We start from the raw sequence: 20,804 nt of genomic DNA on the forward strand, positions 1-20,804 counted from the left end.
CTTTCCTGAAGTCGAGGACTTCTGTATTACTGACTGGCTTGCCAGCTTTGCGGCAGATGGTAAGGTGATCAACTCATGGTCACTGTTACCCAGCTTCCCTTCGATCATTATGTCGCTGATTAGGTCATCCCTGGTTGGCAGTATTAGGTCAAGCAGTGCTTTACCTCTTGCTGGCCCATAGACTTCGTGCATCAGATAGAGGTAATCCAGGAATGAAAGAAAGCTCTGCGACCACTTGGATTTGGCCAAGTGCTTCTCCCACGAGATGTCTGGGTAGTTAAAGTCTCCTATGACAACCATACACTGGGAGCATGCGGCCTCAGCCAATTCCCTGGTGAACTCCTCGTCAAAGTCTTGACTCTGGGTAGGGGGTCTGTATCCCCTGTGCTGTGTTCCTCATGGATTTTAACCCAGAGGGTCTCTAGTTGTCCACCCTGGGTGCCATTGTTAGCTTGTAGAGATGCGTAGCTTTCATTGACATAGAGAGCTACACCCCAAACCCTTTTGTCCACTTGATCCCTCCTGTACAGTATATAGCTGTCTAAACCTGTGGTTCAGTCATGGGTGGAGTCCTACCAGGTCTCCGTTATCCCTATGACATCATAGTTATTTGCATTTAGCTGGAGAACAAGTTCCTCCTGTTTTTATATTATTATTATACTGTTTATAAATATGTATTATTTAAGGATATAATATGGTACAAAAACATCTAAACAGGATGCTGTTGAAAACTTGAAAGTTGAGTCATAGGGTTGAGAGGGACCTCGAGTCATATAGCTCAACCCCCTGCACAATGCAGGATTAATTCTTAAATAAAAACAAGAGGAAACAACAGCCCTGTGTGTGGTAGCAATGCAGAATTTCTCTCTTTATCCATCCTCATAAGCAAGAGAGAAATCAGCTCTGTGATGCAGGAGTTCTTTGTTACTTGGCTGTGTTCAAGAAAAATCCATTTTTTGTCACATACAGATATTGCTTTGCAGATCTTTCAAAAGCTTGGTCATATTGTTCTATCTGACTAACATAATTGAAAAGTATCTTTCTCTGAAATTTAAATCTTGATGTACTTTTGTTTTTACAATGCCTTTTGTCATACCTTAACTTGACTCATTACATTTCCTCTAAGGAATGATCCATTTATAGGTAACAAACAATATATTGTCTTTTGGGGAAAATGATTGTTATATTGTACCTCTAGAGCAGATGCCCACAGAGCATGTCACTTTGATTGTCTTATTCTAGCATCTAAAAATTTGATATTTATGTTTTAGAAATATGCTCAACAGGTTCTGTGAAATTTAGTCCCAAAGGAACCCTTCCTCTTCTGCTTTGGAGCCTGCAAAAATGTGCAGGGTGTTCTGCTGGTAGATTAATGGTGACTGCTCTCTACCAATCTATATCTTCAAAACCTTGGGGGAGTGGGGTTAAGCTGCAAAAAAACATTTAAAAGAAAATAAGCAGAGGACCTTTGGGGGAAGCAAAAGGGTGCAACTCATAAGCAGAGGCTGGATAGAACAAGACTTTGGTGCAAGACTTCGAGGTGCCTTCCAGTCAATGGTCCTACATGCTTTCTTGTGCTGCAGGAAGTGCTATGAATTGCAACCATCCCCCAGACCTAAGAAAAGTTTGCTGTTGTGTCTGGGAGTTGGGGATTCCAGTTGCTTGCTTGAGCCTGCAGCCCAGTCTTTATAACAACGCCATGCCCCGCTCCCAGCCAGGAAGCTTGTTCTTGGGGTTCCCCAGCCAAGATAGGGGGGCTCCAATCCACCCACCCCACCTTCCACTGCTGGCTAAACTCCCCCCAGACCAAACTTCCTCTGTTCCCTTTCCCCACTTCCATTCTGAAAACGGCAACAGCCTGGGAGCTTCACAGACACAAGTTACAGAATACGCTCCATTTTGGTGTCACCATCTACACATGCGCTTGTATTAGGGTGCTGTAAATTAATTAACTGTCACAAGATAGTACTGTTGGGGACAGTCCCTGACAGTACTATCTTACAGCAGAGTACTCAACTGCTTAACTATGTGCACATGGTAATAGGGGCTGGTTGGGGCACAAGGATGCTAAATTCTGGGACTGCCTGCTGCCTAGCCCTGCACTTTAGCCCCCTTGTGCTCCAGCCAGCCCCTATGCCACCACCCACAGCCTGGAGCTAACCCTTGGGGGCCCCCTGGCATCCCAAAGTTGTTCCATCCCTGCTCAACTGCTGTGGTCCTGGCACATGTGTAGACGCTGCATTCAGTGTGCCAGAGTTTATTATGTCACCTTAATAGCATGTGTGGATTCACCCACTGTATAGAAAGGAAATATTCCATGGGTTCACAGAGATAAAAGATTGTTTGAGACATGCTGCCAGTTCTGTTTGTTTTCCCAAGTGATGAAAAATGAGTTGTTGTTTTTTTCAGTTGAAGAGAGTGTGTTTCAACTCTTAGTACAAATATTTAAGGCTAAAAAAAGAAGATATGTATGCATCTGACCCAGGGATATATAATTTATTTCTTTGTCTTTTCAGCAATAGACAAGGTAGCACTGTTGATTGGAAATATGAGCTACTGGAATCACCCCCAGCTGAAGGCTCCAATGGTAGATGTATACGAATTGACCAACTTACTAAGACAGCTGGATTTCAAAGTTGTTTCTCTGCTAGATCTTACTGAATCTGAGATGCGGAATGCAGTGAATGAATTTTTACTTCTGTTGGACAAAGGAGTGTATGGTAAGAGATCATAATACGTCCAGCTGAGTTGGTCAGCTTTGGGGCAGGGTGGTTTGTGGTGGGGTGTATCTGTAATTTTTACAGTTCCCTCCCAGATCAGTCGTAATCCCACGTGGTATCTACAGTGATGCTAGCTTTAGTAGTGTGCATGAAGAATGGAGAAAAGTAAGTTAGTAACACCCACCAACGCATTCCGTGGTTTTGACTAAAAAGTTATTGTCGCTTTAATTATGTGAACAGATAAGATCTTAGAGCCTCGTTTCTGTAACCACACCTAAGAAAAAGTACAGTACTTTTCTGCATACTGCTAGATACTTTCATATTAGTTAATAGTGGGGTGTTACTTCCTAAAATCTTCTGCACTGGGGTAGCATGTTTAAGCAGCACAATGTGCGTACATTTGGAGATCTGGAACAAACATGTAAGCAAGAGTCAGAATTGTCTTTTTTTTGTCTTGTCTCCCAGAATACACTCATGCAAGCACACTGAGATAGGTAGAGGTAAATACACAGACCTAGTTTCCAGGGCATAAATGCTGTTATGAGGAAATAAAACTTTCCTTGAAACTGGCTGGATGTCTGGCAATGAGTTGGTTACAATATCATAGTTATAGTGAACATAAGCCCTTTGACATGCAGATGCTACAAATGCACACCATATTTTTAAACTGGTACTCCTGGAGTTTATAAAGATCATATAAAATGGGGAGGATTTTTTTCCTTTTCCTAGATCTGCTACTGCTCCCAAATGTATTAGACTTCCGAATTCAGTAGCTGGTAACAAAGAAACAAAATTCCTCCTCTTGATTGCTGGATTTCACTTCTGCAGTACATGTGATGCTATTCATAATGTCTGTAATAGGGCACTATATGTCTGAATTACCGCTTCGAAAAACAAGCAGAAAAAATCTTAAATAAACAAACTCTTGCCAGGATTTTTAGTTCCATCTATATATTGCAAAGAAACAAAACCAGTGCAAACCCAGTTTGCTTCTTTGTGGAATTCAGTGTAATTCTATAGAGGCAGAAGCTAGGAACTCAAGTAAAAGACCTGCCATTGGCTTCTGACGCTGTTGCTTTTCTACAAGTGTGGGTGGCAAAGGCTTTGGTGAATACAGTCTGTAGCTAGTGAAATCGAAGTGAAATAAAACTGTTACTGAACACCTCTGTGAGAAATTTCTTTTAGTGAACTCTTCAGGCTTTAACCCTTCATATGTGGGGTAGGGTGCCCAATATGTGGTTATGCCATTTTAGAAAACAGTAATTATAATTTATTTCCAGACTAACATAATTAATTTGATATTTCATGAGTATTGACAGGTTAACTTACAATACAAGTATTGAATGATATAGTGAGATTAAACTTCCTCTTTCCCTCTGGGCAGACTAATTATATGTAGGAGTCTGCTCATATTGTGGCTGATAAGTCCAAAATTTGTGGCCAGATCGCAGCACCGCCTGCCATTTTTTCAGTCTTTTTGTGGTGCAGGGCCCCCCAACACTGTCGATTGGCCAAGGGGCCCTGGATGTGCTGCCCCTCACTGCTGATTGGCTGAGGGGCAGGCACTGCATCATAATTACCCTGATAAGCCTATTGAAGCCATTAATTGACACATTAAGTAATCTACGCATTCAATTAAACTCTAAACTGAAATGTCTTATGAAATTAAAGTTATACATACCATGAATTGTAACTAATGTCATCACCATAATTTATTATTAAAGTTGTAAAAAAAGGATTTTAGCAATGCTCAGTGCTAACCTTGAGACAAGCAATTCATGTTAGCTGTTAAACACTAGGATGCAGCATCCACTGGCAGTTGCCACTGACATCCTCTGTCTCTGTGGGGTAAACACGTGTCCATAAACTGAGATTGCATGCTCAGTGTCCACTGTGTTGCTTGACAAAGTTTGTGCAAGTAGTATGTTCCTTGTCCTGTTCTTTCTGCCATTCAGGGATCGATTTTGGTAGCTGAGGGTCAAAACTCAGAAAAGGCACCTGATTTGGGGTCAAAAATGTGAGCAGCACTAAAGAAGGAGACAACTGGTCGTTTGAACTGCTGTGTTAGTGACAGGCTGTACTTGTAGTACTGGTTAAACTTCACAGCTGTTGCCTAGAACAGGTCTCTTCTCTGCTGGTTTTAATGATGACAGCTTGATAGTCCTTATGATGCCGTTTCTTTGACCTGACTCATCAAATCCATCAGCTTGTTGTGTGCATGGTGAATCACAGCTTGTTGGCCTTCAAACCATGTTACCATGAACCAGTTGGCATTTCTGCCATCTGCCACAAAATTCACTTGATCTTGAATTTCTGCGGTTCCAGGAGATCATGTAACTTAAGCGTGCACTGTGTGCCAAGTGGGTTTTCTAGCTTCTTGGACACACATTGCTGTTAATGCCGCATAGGCTTGTGGTAACAGACCGCACTGAACTACCAATTCCACCTTGTGAGCACAGGCTCTGGTAGCAGGGACCATCACATGTGGGTCCCCATTTTGACTGGAAAGGGACTCCCTGTACCTGGAAAGTGCTTGAAGGCTGTCTTGAAGGAGGAAACCAGACTATCCACATTGGGGAACTGCTTGCATCAGATGTCATTTACTAAAGACAGAGTGTCCACATTGCAAGTGACATGAACTGCATTGGGCTTCATTCCATGGGACACATCAGAAAAAATCTCCCACATATACATAGGCAGACAATGTTCTTTGGGTGAATCTGATATCTTTTGTTAGACCAACTTAAATAGTTGGGAAAAAAATTTAAGCAAGCTTTTGGGTTTAAAAGCCCTTTGTCAGGCTGAGGACGTCTCTGTGGTTGGTGTGTGCTCTTCCTGGATGGAGTGGAAAGTAAAGGAGCCAGAGGCTGGGCTGCATGCAAGACAGGCAGTCAGTGAAGATGTAACTTGAGGAGTCGTGGGTGAGAGACAGGCTGGGTGTGGGGGGAAAAGGGGATGAATGTAGCAGTTAGATAGTGGAGAGGTACCTGGGGAGTCGGATGTCAGGCAGGTTATAATGTGTCATAAATCCAATATCTATATTTAGTCTATGATTTTTTGTATCCAGGAGGCTGATGAAGTGCAGTTCATAGGCTCGTCTCAGGGAAGTGTTTTGTAAGTTTCCTTTGAGCATCAGGACGGAGAGATTGGAGAGAGAGTCGTTTTCTTGTCAGCCTGACAAAGGGTTTTTAAACCCGAAAGCTCGCTTATAATTGTTTTCTAACTATTCAAGTTGGTCTAATAAAAGATGTCAGATTCACCCAAAGAACCTTGTCTGCCTACGTCCTTAGACCGGCACGGCTATAACCCAGGCCCCTCCACATATACGTGGCATTGTCGGACAGAAATGCTGAGACCTTGTTAAATTCTAAGCTGTAGTTGACAACAGCCTCCACTACGGCCTGAGCCACAGTAGAAAACTTGACAGACATGAGGTGGACCAGCTCTGTTTGAAAAACAGGCAGGTCCCAGTCTGTCCAGCTCCCCAAATAAAATGTGCTGCACATAGTTATCTTGAGGGTCGGGGACTCCCATCAGCCACGGTGGAGATGGATTGCTACACTGCCAATGCAGACTTTATGGACTGGACATGCAAAGTAATCACTGCTTGGAGATAGCCTTGCACATGAGAAACATCCAGCATTTGGCACGTTTGTATAAGGTAGTCTCTTAACGTAGGGTGATCAGTTTTCTCCAGTGGGATGTTTGCTGCTGTGAAAGCCTCCATGAGGGGAAAATGTTGCTGCTTGCCTTGCCAAACTGTTTTCCATGGTCCTTTTAAAGAGCAAGGACGTGCTTGCTTGATTCTTCCTCTGACCTTCAGCCTCTGCAGGAGCCTTTTACTTCATGTGCACCTCAGACTCTTAAGCGTCAATTGACCTATACTGTTTTTCCTTGTCACGTCCAGAGTCACGTTGCAAGTAGTACAGAGCAATTTTCCTCCATCTGCTTGCAAGGTCCCTGAAGGGGATACTGCCTTACATGATCCAGAGCTGAAATGCATTTTGCTTCCTTGAAGGATTTCTTCTTGCTCTTCATCCTCCTCAAGCTGCAGCGTGACTCTGGTTGCCTCAGAGGTGGTGCTGCAGCCCTTTCGCTTCCCCAGCTGGCCCTGGACTGGCACCTGTACTGAGCCCGAGTCGCAGGGTCAGCCTTTCATTAACCCCCTCTTGCCCCATGTGCTCCAAGGCTGCGGGGCTCCCCGCTTTTTTCTTTGCTTGCTAGTAAGCTGGTTGGTTGGTTGTTTTTCCAGGTGATCCCACAAAAATCTCAGAGACCTGCCATTTTTCATGGAAGACACCCAATTTAGTGTTTTCCACAAAAAGTTTCAAATCGCTATTTCAGTAGGTTCCTAGTTATATGCTAGTTTTTGCTGAACTGTTGTCATTAAAGCAATGGTCTTAAGTGTGGGTTCTCACTCACAGAGATCCAGAAGTGGAGTGCTTAAAAGTATTTGCAGACTGTTGCATGGCATTTTTCTTTCAGAGGATTCTGGGACATGGAAAATGGATCTGCCCCTCCTAAGCCTCATCTTGAAGGGCTGGCTAGGGTTGAATGAATGAAATCAAACAATTCAACCAAAATCTTTACTCTGTGTGTGTGTGTGTGTGTGTGTGTGTGTGTGTGTGTGTGTTTGTGTAGAGTACAGGGCATTCTGAATTGTCTAAAGGATCTATAACTGTGGCTGGCTAGATTTTTTTTGCTGTTAAATACTATCTCTGTATAAAATGATTTTTTTCTTCTTCCCTTCCACCCCACCTTCCCCCTCACTACATCCCTTTCTCCTCCTCCCTCCCCCCCCCAAAAAAACCCCTAGGGCATAGACTAGAATAGTCTGCCTGTCTATATAAAGCAATCAGAATATACCCTAAGGTAAATCTGTCCAAGAAAAAGCTTTAGCTGATGTCTACATGAACAGGTTTAAAGGTGAAATGTATTTCTTAATGTGGTTTTTATATTAGTGTGACACCTGATGCTTGCTACATGTAGGGCTGCCTGATCTGATATTCAGCATGTCTTTCACCATTGATGCATCAGCACCAAGACTCACATTGATGTGATTTATTACAACATTAAAGTTCACTAGATTTTTCTGATGGCAGCATTTTCATTTTCTTTGCATGTGAAGTAGATTTACCTTGTGTTGGGTGTTATGCATTTGAGTATGCTAAAGACTTTTATTCCTTTTTTAAGGCTTCCTGTTTACTTTGTTTTTGACAGAAATTTAAAAAAAATAGTGATGAAGCTTTGTCATTCACGCAGAGTCAGTGTGAGAGCTCTTGCGAAGTGCATTTTACAGTTTAGCTTTTGTGTTTCCAGGTGTTTATCTGTATGAAAGACCAGCGTGCCATTTCCCCAGTCACATTTAGCATTAAACCTTCATAAACTAATTTGTCATTTAAATGGTCATTTTATTTACTTTAGATAGAGGCTATTAACATCTCAGAAACGTATAAAGGATGCTGTCAGTCTGTAAATTGCTAGTGATTTATTGCTTTTTAGTAGGCACAGCTCCAAACACAAGAGGCACAGCTGCTACTCCATTTTGTCCTTTTACACACACGCATGATACTTACCGTGACATTGCGTAATTACTACTTACTGCCAGGAAAGTGGCATTTCAGATACCGTTCCTTAAGAGAAGAACTGATAAACAAATTGAAGACTGTCTTTATACTTTACTTCCTTTAATGTAGACTGTTCAGTGCAGCGCAGAATTACTGCATTCACCATTTGCAAGTGAGATAAGAGATGTAGCAGCCTATCTTTTAAACACTGAAAGATAATCTGTCTGTTTTTGTAATAACTCAGCAGGTCATTTAAAACAATTTCTATGAAGGACTTTAATCTTCTCAAAAGTACTTGTGATGGTACTTCTAATAAGGCATCCTGGATATCTTGTTATCAGACATTGCATCCATATAGTTCACTTCTAACTTGGAGCTTAGTGCATTCACTGGCTATTGCATTTTTAATACTCGATGCTGGGCGCTCATCACCTATCTAATTCAATTGCTTGCCCTGTGACAAATATTAAATCTGGTTGCCATTATAAATTGTCCTACTTTGATATTCTGACTCTTTTGATTATGTTTTTGTCAGTGGAAATCATATCCTGTAGTCATGTAATTAGAGGATGATAAAGTTGCATGGGCATTTTGTAACTTTTGAGTGCTTGACTTTAAAGTTTTAACAGTCTTTATACATTGAATCTTTGTGTGCAATTATTTTTACAACAGTGCCTTCAAATAAATCAAACTCTCAGGGACTATGAGCCCATGTTTCCATACTACTAAGGTATACTAAGATGGGTATTGGATACATTGTATAGAGTTTGTTCCTCCTGGCTCATAAGTTTTCTGTTGTCTGCATGGCAGTGTTGTACATTCCAAATTGCATAGTGGCTTATTGCTCATAAGAAGCTTATAAGGAATGAGGCTTTCAGGACAAGTACCTTAAGTATTGCTTCTGTATATTAGATGTTAGGTGGGGAAGTGTGTGTGTGTGCATGTGTTATATAAATTATATATATATATATGACTTAGCCCATAAAGGTGCAAATCTACCCTGCCTTCTGTCTCGCTTCAGACCAACATGGCTAACTGCCTCTCCTATATATTTATCATAGAGGAAAGTCCCTGTAAGCTCCTGAAGCCAAGGCTGCATGTCCATAGTTCATCAGGCTGGCAAGTTTTCTCCATCTAACTTTTACTGTAGAGCTGCTGGAACAGCTTTGGGCGTGATGCCTGGTATTCCTAACAGACAGCCCAGTGAGACTGAAACTGTTGTCAGTTCTTGAACTACAGGCTTCCTGTGGCACCATTGCAGTGAAAAGAGAGACTGGATAATTATAACAATAAGTATATAATATCTAGTACTGTCCTAGTTGATGGTGACAGTTTTGGAAGGAATATAAAGCCAATCTTTAATTATTAGAAACCACGCTGAGGCTAATGAAGATGGCAGATTACCGCACATATGCCTACAGAGTTATGACACCTTTTGGGGCCTTAGAGAAAGTGCTGTAGCAACAAAGTTTGGCACCAGAGGAAAAGCCTGCAGTGGCAGCCTGCCCTCGCCCTGTGCACAGATCCTTGGGGCACCCCCCGCCCCCAATGCTTGTCTAGGAGTGAATGAAGCAGCAGGAGCTGCCTTTCCCCTGTCCCCGTACCTCTTCCCTCGCAATGAGCTGCTCACGGCTCCGTCCCCATCCCACCCCCAACCCTGGCTGGGCAGTGCCTGCTGGTGCCCCGTTTGTTTCGGTGCTTGGGGTGGTCACCACACTTCCCCACCCCCCTTGCTACAGCACTGCTTAGGTAATGGCCACTTTCAGACACAGGGTACTCAAGTGGATGGACATTTATGTCTGAACCTATTAAGCATTTTCTGCATGTGGAAAAGGGAGGCTGTGGAGGAAAGAAGAACTATGGTGGCAGAAATCAACTTGATTTTCAAGGAAAGATCTTTTTCCAAATCTGCTGGTAGCCTGTAGTCATAAGAAGGTTTTTATGTGATTTTAGTGAATCCCTGCCTGCCCATTCAGTTATTAAGCCTGATCTTTTCCAGTAGTAGAAAATAATTTCAAGTTTATCAGATTACTGGCAGATTGCTCTAGTGATCCTGATTGTTGGGTTGGTTTTTATTTTAAGTTATTGGCAAATTTTTCATGTCTTATAAAGATTGCAGTGGGAAGAAGAGTAGAAGAGGAAAAATAGAAAGAGTAGATGAGGAGAAGAAGAAGAAGAGAGTGAAAAAACAAGGGAATGAACAAGGCAGAGGAAAGAAGGGCAGTAAAGAGAATGGGAGGGAATGTGAGTGTGAGAAACTAGAGAAAGACTCGACAGGCAGTCAGAGAGGCTTCTTTGATTCTGAAAACCAAGGGCAAGGAAGAGCAGTTGAGGGGAGGGCAGAAAGACAAGATTAAATAAAGAAAATAAGCTTAAAAAAACTAGAAAAGAAAAAGACTCAAAAAGGGCAGGTGATAAAATTGTTAAGGAGGGGGAAAGCATGTACATTGAGGGAACAGAGTTCAGTATTTAGTAAATAAATGTTTGGATTTATACACACTGCAGTCTTCTCGTTGCTCTATTAAGTAGTGGCCTGAACTGCCTGGTCTGGTCTTGCCCTCTCCCTCTATAGTCCAGAGCTCAAGCTTCCAAAATGGAGAATGAACTTTGCTCTGCGGCTTGATCCCATACCCTTACACAGCAGTGACGGCTATTCCATGCAGAGAGGGAAATGATGGGCAAAAGCAGGTAAGGTGCAAAAAGTGTACTAGGGTCACATAGCCCAAGTCTAGATCAGTCAGAAAGGAACTTCAGACATAGAAAGCTGAGAGAGCCCACTGCTTGAAGTATTCTGGTGCCCTTGACCTCCACAGAGAAAGCTGAGGGGGGATCTAGTGACCTGTTACAAACTAGTCAGAGGGGACCAGCAGGCACTGGGGGAGTCACTGTTCCCCTGAGCACGACCAGGAGTGACCAGGAATAACGGTCACAAGCTGGCAGAGGGTAGATTTAAGCTAGACATCAGGAGGCGCTACTTCATGGTCAGGGCGGCTAGGGTCTGGAACCAACTTCCAAGGGAAGCGGGGCTGGCTCCTACCTGGGGGTCTTTAAGAGGAGGCTAGATGTACACCTTGCTGGGGTCGTTTGACCCCAATAATCTTTCTTGCCATGGCAGGGGGTCGGACTAGGTGATCTACTCAGGTCCTTTCGGACCCTAGAAACTATGAAACTATGATCTTCATTCTAATTGGTGATTCTTTTTTCATTGCTTTGGAGCGAGTTGAAAGATAATGGTCTGTCCTTGCTTCCTGGTTTCCAATTCCTGCCTGTTTTATGAAAGTAATGTAATTAAAGGTAAACTGGGAGCACTAGGAACTAACCCAAGAAACCAGAGATTAGTCAGTCCCAGAAGAGAAATTGAGGAGAAGAGCTTAAGAAACGTAGATGACATAGCTTAGTGCAGACACTGCTGTCCCTCTAGCACCTGTTATGTATTGATCACTTTTTCTTTTGGAAACACTGATTAACATTAAAACACTGACACTGTACAAGACCTGTGCAAATGGTTATTTAGTCTGGACTTCATTCTAAACTGAACAAGGCCTAAATTTGGCCCAGAAATACCAAAGCCTAAGATGTTAACAAGCAGAATCAGAGGACTGACTTTGCTGGAGCTGTTAGCATGATGAAAGTTGTATGTGATTATAAATACCATGCTTGAAGCAAGGCCAGGGCTAATCAGTAGACATGAAATGTTGAACTCGTCTGCTTTGTAGAACCCGTCTAGTGAATTGGGTGACTCCCTCACATCTAATGCCAGAAACAGAAAAGATTTGCTAAATGTAAGGGTTGTTCTCATTCACATCTTGGTATAGTTCTTCTATCAGCTTCTAGGGAGTTAATAGTGACTTGTTCTGCTGTAAATGACAGCAGATTCCTTTGATATTTTACAGTTACATTTGATATTTTTGTGATATTTCAAGCAAGTGTGTTATCACACATGCACATGTGTGCACATCCAGGTGTTCTGCTTCACTTAAAAATGTGTCAAAAGTTCAAATTCTAGTGTGTCAGCTACTATATGCCTACTACCATATTTACCCAAATCCAAAACTACTTTGAATTTAAGACAACACCCCCAATTGTCACATTCTGGACATGGAAATTTATAAATTTGTCTTAATTTTCTATGTATAGAAACTAGTTATTGGAGGGTCCTCTTAAATTCATCCTCCTCCACCACTGCTGCAGGGAAAGCAGTGGCCCCTTGCCACTGTTTCCTGTCCCCTTCCCCACCTCATGCCTTCTTCCTTTTGCCTCTTGTCCCCATCCTGTCCATGCCCTATTTCCCTGCTCTCACCCCCGCTCCACCACCCACTTTACCTTTGCAGCTACTCTGGCTCTGTCTCTGCCAGGAGCATGGAGCACTGGGCAGTAGTGATGGCACCAGCAACAGCTCCCCATTCTCCTCCCTGCTCTGTGTGCTTTTCCCCAGGCTTCTGCTACACTGTGTACCCCTTCCTCATGCTCCGCCTTCTACATGTACCCCTTCCCCCATGTCCTTTCCCTATACTCATCTTGCTCTGTGTGTCCCTTCCTCTGTGCTCCCTCAAGCACCACATGCCCCTTTACTTGTGCTCCTCCCAGCACCATGTGTCCTTTCCCTGTGGTCCCTTCTTCACTGTGTACCCCACTCCATGTACCCTGTACTTGCTGCATGAACCACCCTGGCCCTGTTCAGAGCCCCAGAAGCTGCTTGCCTGGCCTGTACTTGAATCTAAGATGAGGGTTTTCCCCCTACGCTGAATGGGGGAAAATACCTTGTCTTAGATTCAAATAAATATGGTAGTATCTGCTAAAAACAGGCCAGTCTGGTCCAAAAGAAATTGATCAGTCTGTGGTGCAAGTACACATGATTGTTGGTCGTGAAGCTAATTGTAAATGCATTATTGGCAATAACTCACTGTACTGAATATTGTGGTGATGGCCTCATGACCATACTACATTCAGCTATGTGCAGGGAGAACATTTGCAGGTGGCCTGATACAGGTGATATTGAGACGCATTGAGGAAAAACATGCCTGATGTCACGTCTGGCTGCCTTTGATTCCCCAAGCCCAGTGAACAGGATCCATTTACTTCTGGGTCACGTGGCATCACAGGTGCACGTTTCAGTGCAGATCCAGAGCGGGGTTTGAACTTGCTCACCCGGAGCTATAATGAAACCCCTTAACCACTCTGATGCTGTGCCACTTTAGATGTGGTCTCACCCTCCCTGCAATTGATGTGGTCTATCACCCTGCAAGCTTATGGCTGAGACCTCTTATGTCTTGTCTTCTTTCCTGCATTTTGTTCAGTGTTAGACCCTGAATGTCATTAATCACATAACGTTTCTCCTTTTCCTGAGCCTGTGGGTGTGAGGATAACTGTTGAATAACCAAAGAATGAGCAGCCTAAGTCCTCATGCATGTTCTTCATTGGACACCAGAAGTTACAAAAAAATCTATGAAAGATTTTTACTTCAAATTGGACATAGAGGGTAGACAAGTGAATAAGTGAAACACTTTGAAAACTGCTTTACAGTTTACACTGTAACCTTTAAACCTGTTCCAATTGGTCCAGTAAAATATATCATAAAAAAAACAACCTTTGCTCAGTGAAGAGCAGGCATATATAAAAAGCTTGCATTGGTTCAGCTCTTGTGCAGTAAGTGTCCCTGCTCCCACAGCTTTCAGAACAGTTAGCATTATGCCTGTCCACAGTCCTAGATGAGATAACAAAGACATGTTTATACACTGTGCTGTGATATCTAGGAACACCATTCTCCCAAGGAATATTTTTCAGCTTTTCATTTAGTCCTGGCTAGGATGGAAGTGAATGTAAGAATGTACTTAAAACCTAGTGGGCCAGAAAAGGGTGTGGATGCTTCAGGTGCTCAATCAGCTTCAGGCTAGGTTTCAGGAAAGCACTTAAGCATGTACTTAACTGCAAACCTGTGCTTCAGTCCTATCAGAGTCAATACTAGGCTTTCAAATGAAGGTAAAGTCTTTCTTGATTTGTTTGCCCTAAAGCATGTATTGGAGCATTAATAAGCTCCATTTAAAAGGTATTTTTTATAGATATACAAGAGGATCTTTACCAGAGATGCAGCTTATGTTTGCAAATATTTCTTTTGCTGCTTTAATGGATTAAGGCATACCAGCTGGTATAGCTGCATCTTTTGTTGGCTTGGTTATTTTGGTTAGGAGTGAGAGATCTGTTGCAGCTTCTCCCCATCTCTCTCTTAACCAACTTAACTGTGCTAGTGAAACTCTCTAGTGAAGCCCAGGCCTGCCATGTATATGTATAAAGCATTAGTAGCATTCTCAATATTGAAGTAATATGCATGCAGCATATCAGGTTGTTTGTGTTTGGAGAAATTAAATACTGTAACCTCTCCCATCTTCAGTTAGATCTGATGTGTTCTTAATGAAGGTGACACATGAAGCTTGTTACTGAAGCCATGTGATGAGCTTTTGGAAATGTCCTCTTTCTATAGTATTATAAAATAACAGCATGTAGCTTTTTCACAATAGCTTCGATTTACTTCTATTACTGTGAAATTCATTAGTAAATCTATAAGATTGTTTTCATTAATAAAACTTAAGATGTATCTATTTTTATTTTTATAAATTTTAAGCAAGGTTAAACATTTAATTTTGAAAGTTAAATTGTATCAAATCTAAATTAAAGCAATAAGTGCCTTTTAATACAGAAAAGTGTTCATCCTGACTAACTTTATTGTGTTACTCTAGCAAATTAGTTTTTATCATTTAATAATGGTCCTTGTTATATGTCAGCTAAACCATATCCATTATTAAAACTTTAATAGTTTTAAAATTTCCTCTAATGACATTAATGTCAATTAGAATTGCCTTCCAAGAGACTAATTAACCATATTAAATCTTTACTCACGGGCACTGAGACTTGGAGTCGTATAATCTCAAGTATGTGCACCTGCTAATTTAGCATTACATCTAAAGTCCACTGAAAAGTTTCCTTTAATTTCAGCAGGCTGTGTATCAGGTGCAAGGGGCCTGTTGATAGGTGCTTGGCCCACACATGCCAGTCATATGTAAGAACTGGAATCTTGTATTTAATTTACTAATATTAGTTTGTTGCTTAAATTGTTTTAATTAGATGTTGTACAAATTGTATGCCCTTTCAAATCTTAACTTAATTGAGTGAGGCTACTGTCAGACTCTTGGAGATTAGACAGCTTTTAATAGCATCAAGCGTTGTGTAAACAATTTATTGGCTCCAAGTTGCTTTATACTTGCTTTTCATGTGCTTATCTTTACTCTGAACTGTAGGTTTGCAGTCTTCCAGTAAGAGTTGTAAGCCATGCTTATTGAATGGAGAGATTTTCAAGGTCTCAGTAGAGATTTTAAGGAGATGTTATGAATAACTGAAATGGTGGGTTAAAAGTATCATGTCCAGTCTCTTGATAAAATGCACAAGACTGTAATTAAGTTGAAGTGTTGTTTTGTTTCTTTTTGCTGCAAGTAGATAAAATGAAGGTTTTGGTGCATCACAGCTGCCTTTAAAATAGGATATTTCAGTGTTTTAAATGCCATCTATTGTAAGGCAATGATCAAATCTTAGGGTGAGAGATGTTTTAGAATTGCCTTTACTAGGGCAGGACCAGATCTCTGGCTAGCATAAGTCATACATCTTTTGACTTCAGTTCAGTTGCACCGATTTACATCTCTGATTCATAGACTATGAGGAATTTATGACTAAAGTTCCTCTTAAAACTGAATCCTACAATAGTAAAGTTAAGGCAGTTACAGGAAAAAGAAGTGGGAAAGTTACTTGGTTATATAACCCTGTGATGCAAACATGCACAAGAACTAATTCAATGTACCACAAGGATTTTACAATAAGTGGAAACTGAAGTGACTGTCAACATTCCTCTTTTAATGCTGAGATCATACCACTTTATTGCAAATTGACTTCACTGTCTTGTTAGTATTAGACGCACAGTATTTTATTCATAATAGACGAACTCAAAGGCTTATGCAGTAATTGCTATTTAATGATCAGCAATCATTTTCTAAATCATATAGATAAAACTTATTTTACTATACAAAACTGCCAGCTGTTTGTAGAATTTTGTGAGCATGAAAGCTTTGCAAATAATTGTTCACTAAATTTTTTATTCTAATCCTGTTTTAAGATAATATTCTGACATGTCTATGCAAGTATTCAATTTGAAACAAATTGTTTATTCAGCAGAACCATATAGCAGTGATGGATCCTGAACTATAAAAAACAAAACAAAACTCAAGCCTTGAGATATGATCAACTGAAAAAAACCAAACATTTATAAGGACTCTAAAAATAGCAACCTGTCCCTTATTCCTGCCAGTCCTTGTGATATATGATAGTATCTTTCTGTATCTTAGAATAGTTCTTTCCCCTGTTTTTATAAGAAATGCCAACAAAAACAAATGGAACAACTGACTAATACATCAGAAACCATGAAACTGAAAATATGCAAATAACTGTCAAATTCAGGAATTGAAGAAACTGGAACAATAATTTGTTCTGGTGTTTTTGTTCTGTTAGTACAATCTTAGGATTACATTGGGCATTAATATGGAAATATTTTCAGACAAATATCGTTTTTAAGCTGACTATCTCTTTCCTGCTAAACTGTTTGTAGTTGTAAGTGTAACACGTAATTCAGTGTTTTTCTTTACAGTCCAAGATTAAATCTGGACCAACTAGTTACTTGAAGTTCTGCAGGTGCATATATACAGGAACGGATTTTGCACATTAGTACAGCTGCTTGTCTGCATATGCCAAGTTTAACTCTTCTACAGCACGCTGCAGTTGTTAAAAGGATTTTTGAAAGTATTTATGTTTAAGTTTCATATTCGCTGCTCAGTATGTTAGTGAGTACCTTGTAAATATTAAGTGATATTTCGTGTGGACCAAGTGTCCTTTTAAACGCTATTTTATTCAACCAAACTCTTGATGTGATATTTACTTATAATAGAGCTGACAATTGCCTGCTCCTGTTCTGGCTTTCTCCCCAGTCACTGGTGATTTATGAATCAGAATTATGTCCGTGTCAGCAAAAATGTCTCAGTTTCTCCAAACGCATGCTGTAAATGTACTGGATGAAGTCCTAACCTGATGAAAGTACAAAGTGGTCTTCCAGTATGTTCTCCGTCATGTTGATTTTCATCTTTCAGGTTTATTATATTATGCTGGCCATGGCTATGAAAACTATGGGAACAGTTTCATGGTCCCTATTGATGCTCCAAATCCCTACCGGTCTGCCAACTGTTTGTGTGTACAGAATATCCTCAAACTGATGCAAGAAAAAGAGACTGGCCTCAATGTGTTTTTACTGGATATGTGTCGAAAAAGGTAGGATTTGTACTTCTTAATGCATAGCCACAACTTCCAATAAACATTTCATGAGTTTTCTTTCTGCCGTGATTGGGATAGGGAGAGGGAAAAGACTACAGAACTCATTGCTCTAAGCCAGGGGTAGGCAACGTTTTTTGGCCAGCGTGCCAAAAAACACCACAATGTCTACCTAGGAAGGTGCCGGAGTACTGGCACAGCAGAAAAACAAAGTGAAGGCATGGGGTACATGGCAGGATGCCCTGCTTGTGCCCCTTGCCCCCCACCCAAGGTCTCTGCCCCCCAGCCCTGCTGCCCATTATAGTTTCATAGTTTCTAAGGTCGGAAGGGACCTGAGTAGATTATCTAGTCCGACCCCCTGCCATGGCAGGAAAGAGTACTGGGGTCAAACGACCCCAGCAAGGTGTACATCCAGCCTCCTCTTAAACACCCCCAGGGTAGGAGCCAGCACCACTTCCCTTGGAAGTTGGTTCCAGATCCTAGCCGCCCTGACTGTGAAGTAGCGCCTCCTGATATCTAGTCTGAATCCACCTTTTGCCAGCTTGTGACCGTTTTTCCTGGTCACTCCTCAGGGGAACAGGGACTCCCCCAGTGCCTGCTGATCCCCCCTGACTAGTTTGTAACAGGCCACTAGATCCCCCTCAGCCTTCTCTTGTGGAGGCTGGACAGGTTCAGGTCCCGTCGCCTCTCCTCGTAGGGCCTGCCCTGCTGCCCCCTGATCATGCGAGTGGCCCTCCTCTGGACCCTCTCCATGCTGTCCACATCCCTCCTGAAGTGTGGCGCCCAGAACTGGACGCAGTACTCCAGCTGCGGCCTGACCAGTGCCGCATAGAGGGGGAGGATCGCCCCCTTAGACCTACTCGTGATGCATCTGTGGATGCATGCCAAGGTGCGGTTGGCCTTCCTGACTGCGTCCCCCACACTGCCGGCCCATGTTCATCTTGGAGTCAGTGGTGACTCCAAGGTCCTTTTCCACCTCTGCACTGACAAGAAGGGAGTTCCCCAGCCTGTAGGTATGGTGCTGGTTGTTCCTCCCCAGGTAAATCACTTTGCACTTGTCGGTGTTGAATCCCGTCCTGTTCTCATCCGCCCACCCCTGTAACCTGTCTAGGTCTGATTGCAGCCTTCTAGTGTACCCACTTCTCCCCACATCTTAGTGTCATCAGCAAATTTGAACAAGGTGCTTTTTATCCCCTCGTCCAAGTCACTGATGAAGATGTTGAACAGTGCAGGCCCTAGGACCGAGCCCTAAGGGACCCCACTGCCCACATCCCTCCAGGTAGAAAATGACCCGTCCACCACCACTCTCTGGGTGCCGCCCTCCAGCCAGTTAGTGACCCAATTGACTGTGTGGGTGTTGACACCACAGTCCCCCAGTTTCTTAATGAGAACAGGGTGAGAGACAGTGTTGAAGGCCTTCCGAAAGTCCAGGAAAACTATGTCCAGTGCTACCCCTGCATCTAAGGATTTGGTGATCTGATCACAGAAGGCCACCAGGTTGGTCTGACATTGCCCCCCACCCAAAGCCCCTGCCCCCCAGCCTGGGCTCTGTGGCTGCCAGCAGCTACCCTGGCTCTGGGTAGCTGCTGGAGCCCGAGCTGCTCTGAGCAGGGCTTGCTGCTGCCTGCTGGGAGCAGCCTGGGATCCCAGCTGGCAGCAGCTCCCCAGGGCAGCTGCAGCTGGGAGGCTCGAAACAGCTGTGCCAGGCGCATCACTTCCAAGCCGGGAGCGGGGGAGAGACCAGGGCTGCGCTGCCTCAGGTCCCACCCCCACCGCCTGCTCGCGCTGATGCGGACCCGGTGCCAGAGCCCAGCACAGCTGTTTGGAGCCTCCCGGCTGCAGCCGCCCCGGCTCTGGGGAGCTGCTGCCAGCTGGGACCCCAGGCTGCCCCCAGTAGGCAGCTGGGACACTACAAGCCCTGCTCAGAGTAGCCCGGGCTCCATCCCTGGCAGCAGCTTCCCGGAGCCGGGGCTGGCCGCGGCATGCCAAGCAAAATGGCCTCACATGCCACACTCTGCACACGGGCCAGGGGTTGTCGCCCCCTGCTCTAAGCTTAGCTGTTTTATAGCCACAAGTTCACCGGTGGAAAAAGAAGTGGGTCCACCTAGGAACCAGCTCTGCTTTTGGAATGGGGAGGAGGCTAGAAACACATGTGAGCATTAAAGCAATGAACATGGCTCATCAACCTTCCTTGCAAATGAAATACCAGTGGCTCAGTTAAACTCCACGTTCCTCTGGCCAAGTGTAAAGTATTCATCAAAATATTTGATTGATTTTTCACATCTCAACCTGGCTGGAACTATGTTTCTGAAGAGAACCCACGAATATTTCATTAGGTGAAATGACCGACAGTTTTACTGGGAATCGAAGACTCTCTTTTTGGTAGGCTTTTAGTCAAATTCAGTAGCAGCTAACATTACGTGCCTGTGAGGAGATGATGTGTAACATTTGGCTCTGGTCTCTTTTAAGTACTGTTCATTTAAAGGTATCGTTTATATAAAGGTGCTGATGTAGTTAATTCTGTATCTGTCAATGAGAGGTTGTAAAATGATTACCCCTGCGTGTCTAATGTACGCTGTTATCAGCTTGTATGACTGTGAAGTTATGTTGCTATTATTTTTTGTCAGCTTCACCTTCTCATTTGTCTGTTTCTCATTGTAGAAATGAATATGATGATACCATTCTGATCTTGGATGCCCTGAAGGTTACAGCTAATATTGTTTTTGGATATGCAACGTAAGGAAACTTCCCCTCTTCCCCCCATAAATTTTTAAAGCCAGAAGAAATTACTGAGGTCCTTTTAAATGTTCTTACACTAACAGCACCTGTAACTTATTTCCTGTAGTATAAGAATAGCAGAGCAGTGGGGTGGGAGGAAAGGCATGGTGGTTACGCTTTACTTGCCGTATTCAAATTGTCCTTGATTATTGCTTGGAAATTTAGAAGCATAATGTTTATCGTATGCATATTGCATGAGTTGATGTCTGCCATCCAGATTCAAGCTATTGCCCTTAATAGCAGTGAACTGTCCAGCCCATTTCCCTAACTTGTTGAAGCACTTGCCTGAAGCTGTTTTAATAACTAACTCCAGGACTACCTGTATTTTGTTTCTAATAATTCCAAGGTATCTCTCCCCTAGTGCCACTCTTCTCCCCTT

At 42.8% G+C, this 20,804-nt stretch overlaps 1 protein-coding gene across 4 annotated transcripts in view; it reads left to right on the plus strand.

The window, feature by feature from the left end:
- The window catches only part of MALT1 (MALT1 paracaspase), a 74,374-nt gene that overhangs the window by 37,527 nt on the left and 16,043 nt on the right, over positions 1-20,804 (plus strand). For all 4 annotated transcript variants that reach the window (XM_090037867.1, XM_090037865.1, XM_090037868.1 and 1 more), the window contains 3 exons: positions 2,517-2,720; positions 17,470-17,647; positions 20,309-20,383. In XM_090037867.1, coding sequence (XP_089893993.1) covers positions 2,517-2,720; positions 17,470-17,647; positions 20,309-20,383 — 457 coding nt within the window. The remainder of the gene's footprint in view (positions 1-2,516; positions 2,721-17,469; positions 17,648-20,308; positions 20,384-20,804) is intronic.

This window comes from Crocodylus siamensis, chromosome 3, assembly GCF_052110815.1.
Source record: "Crocodylus siamensis isolate JL-2025a chromosome 3, ASM5211081v1, whole genome shotgun sequence".
NCBI lineage: Eukaryota > Metazoa > Chordata > Crocodylia > Crocodylidae > Crocodylus > Crocodylus siamensis.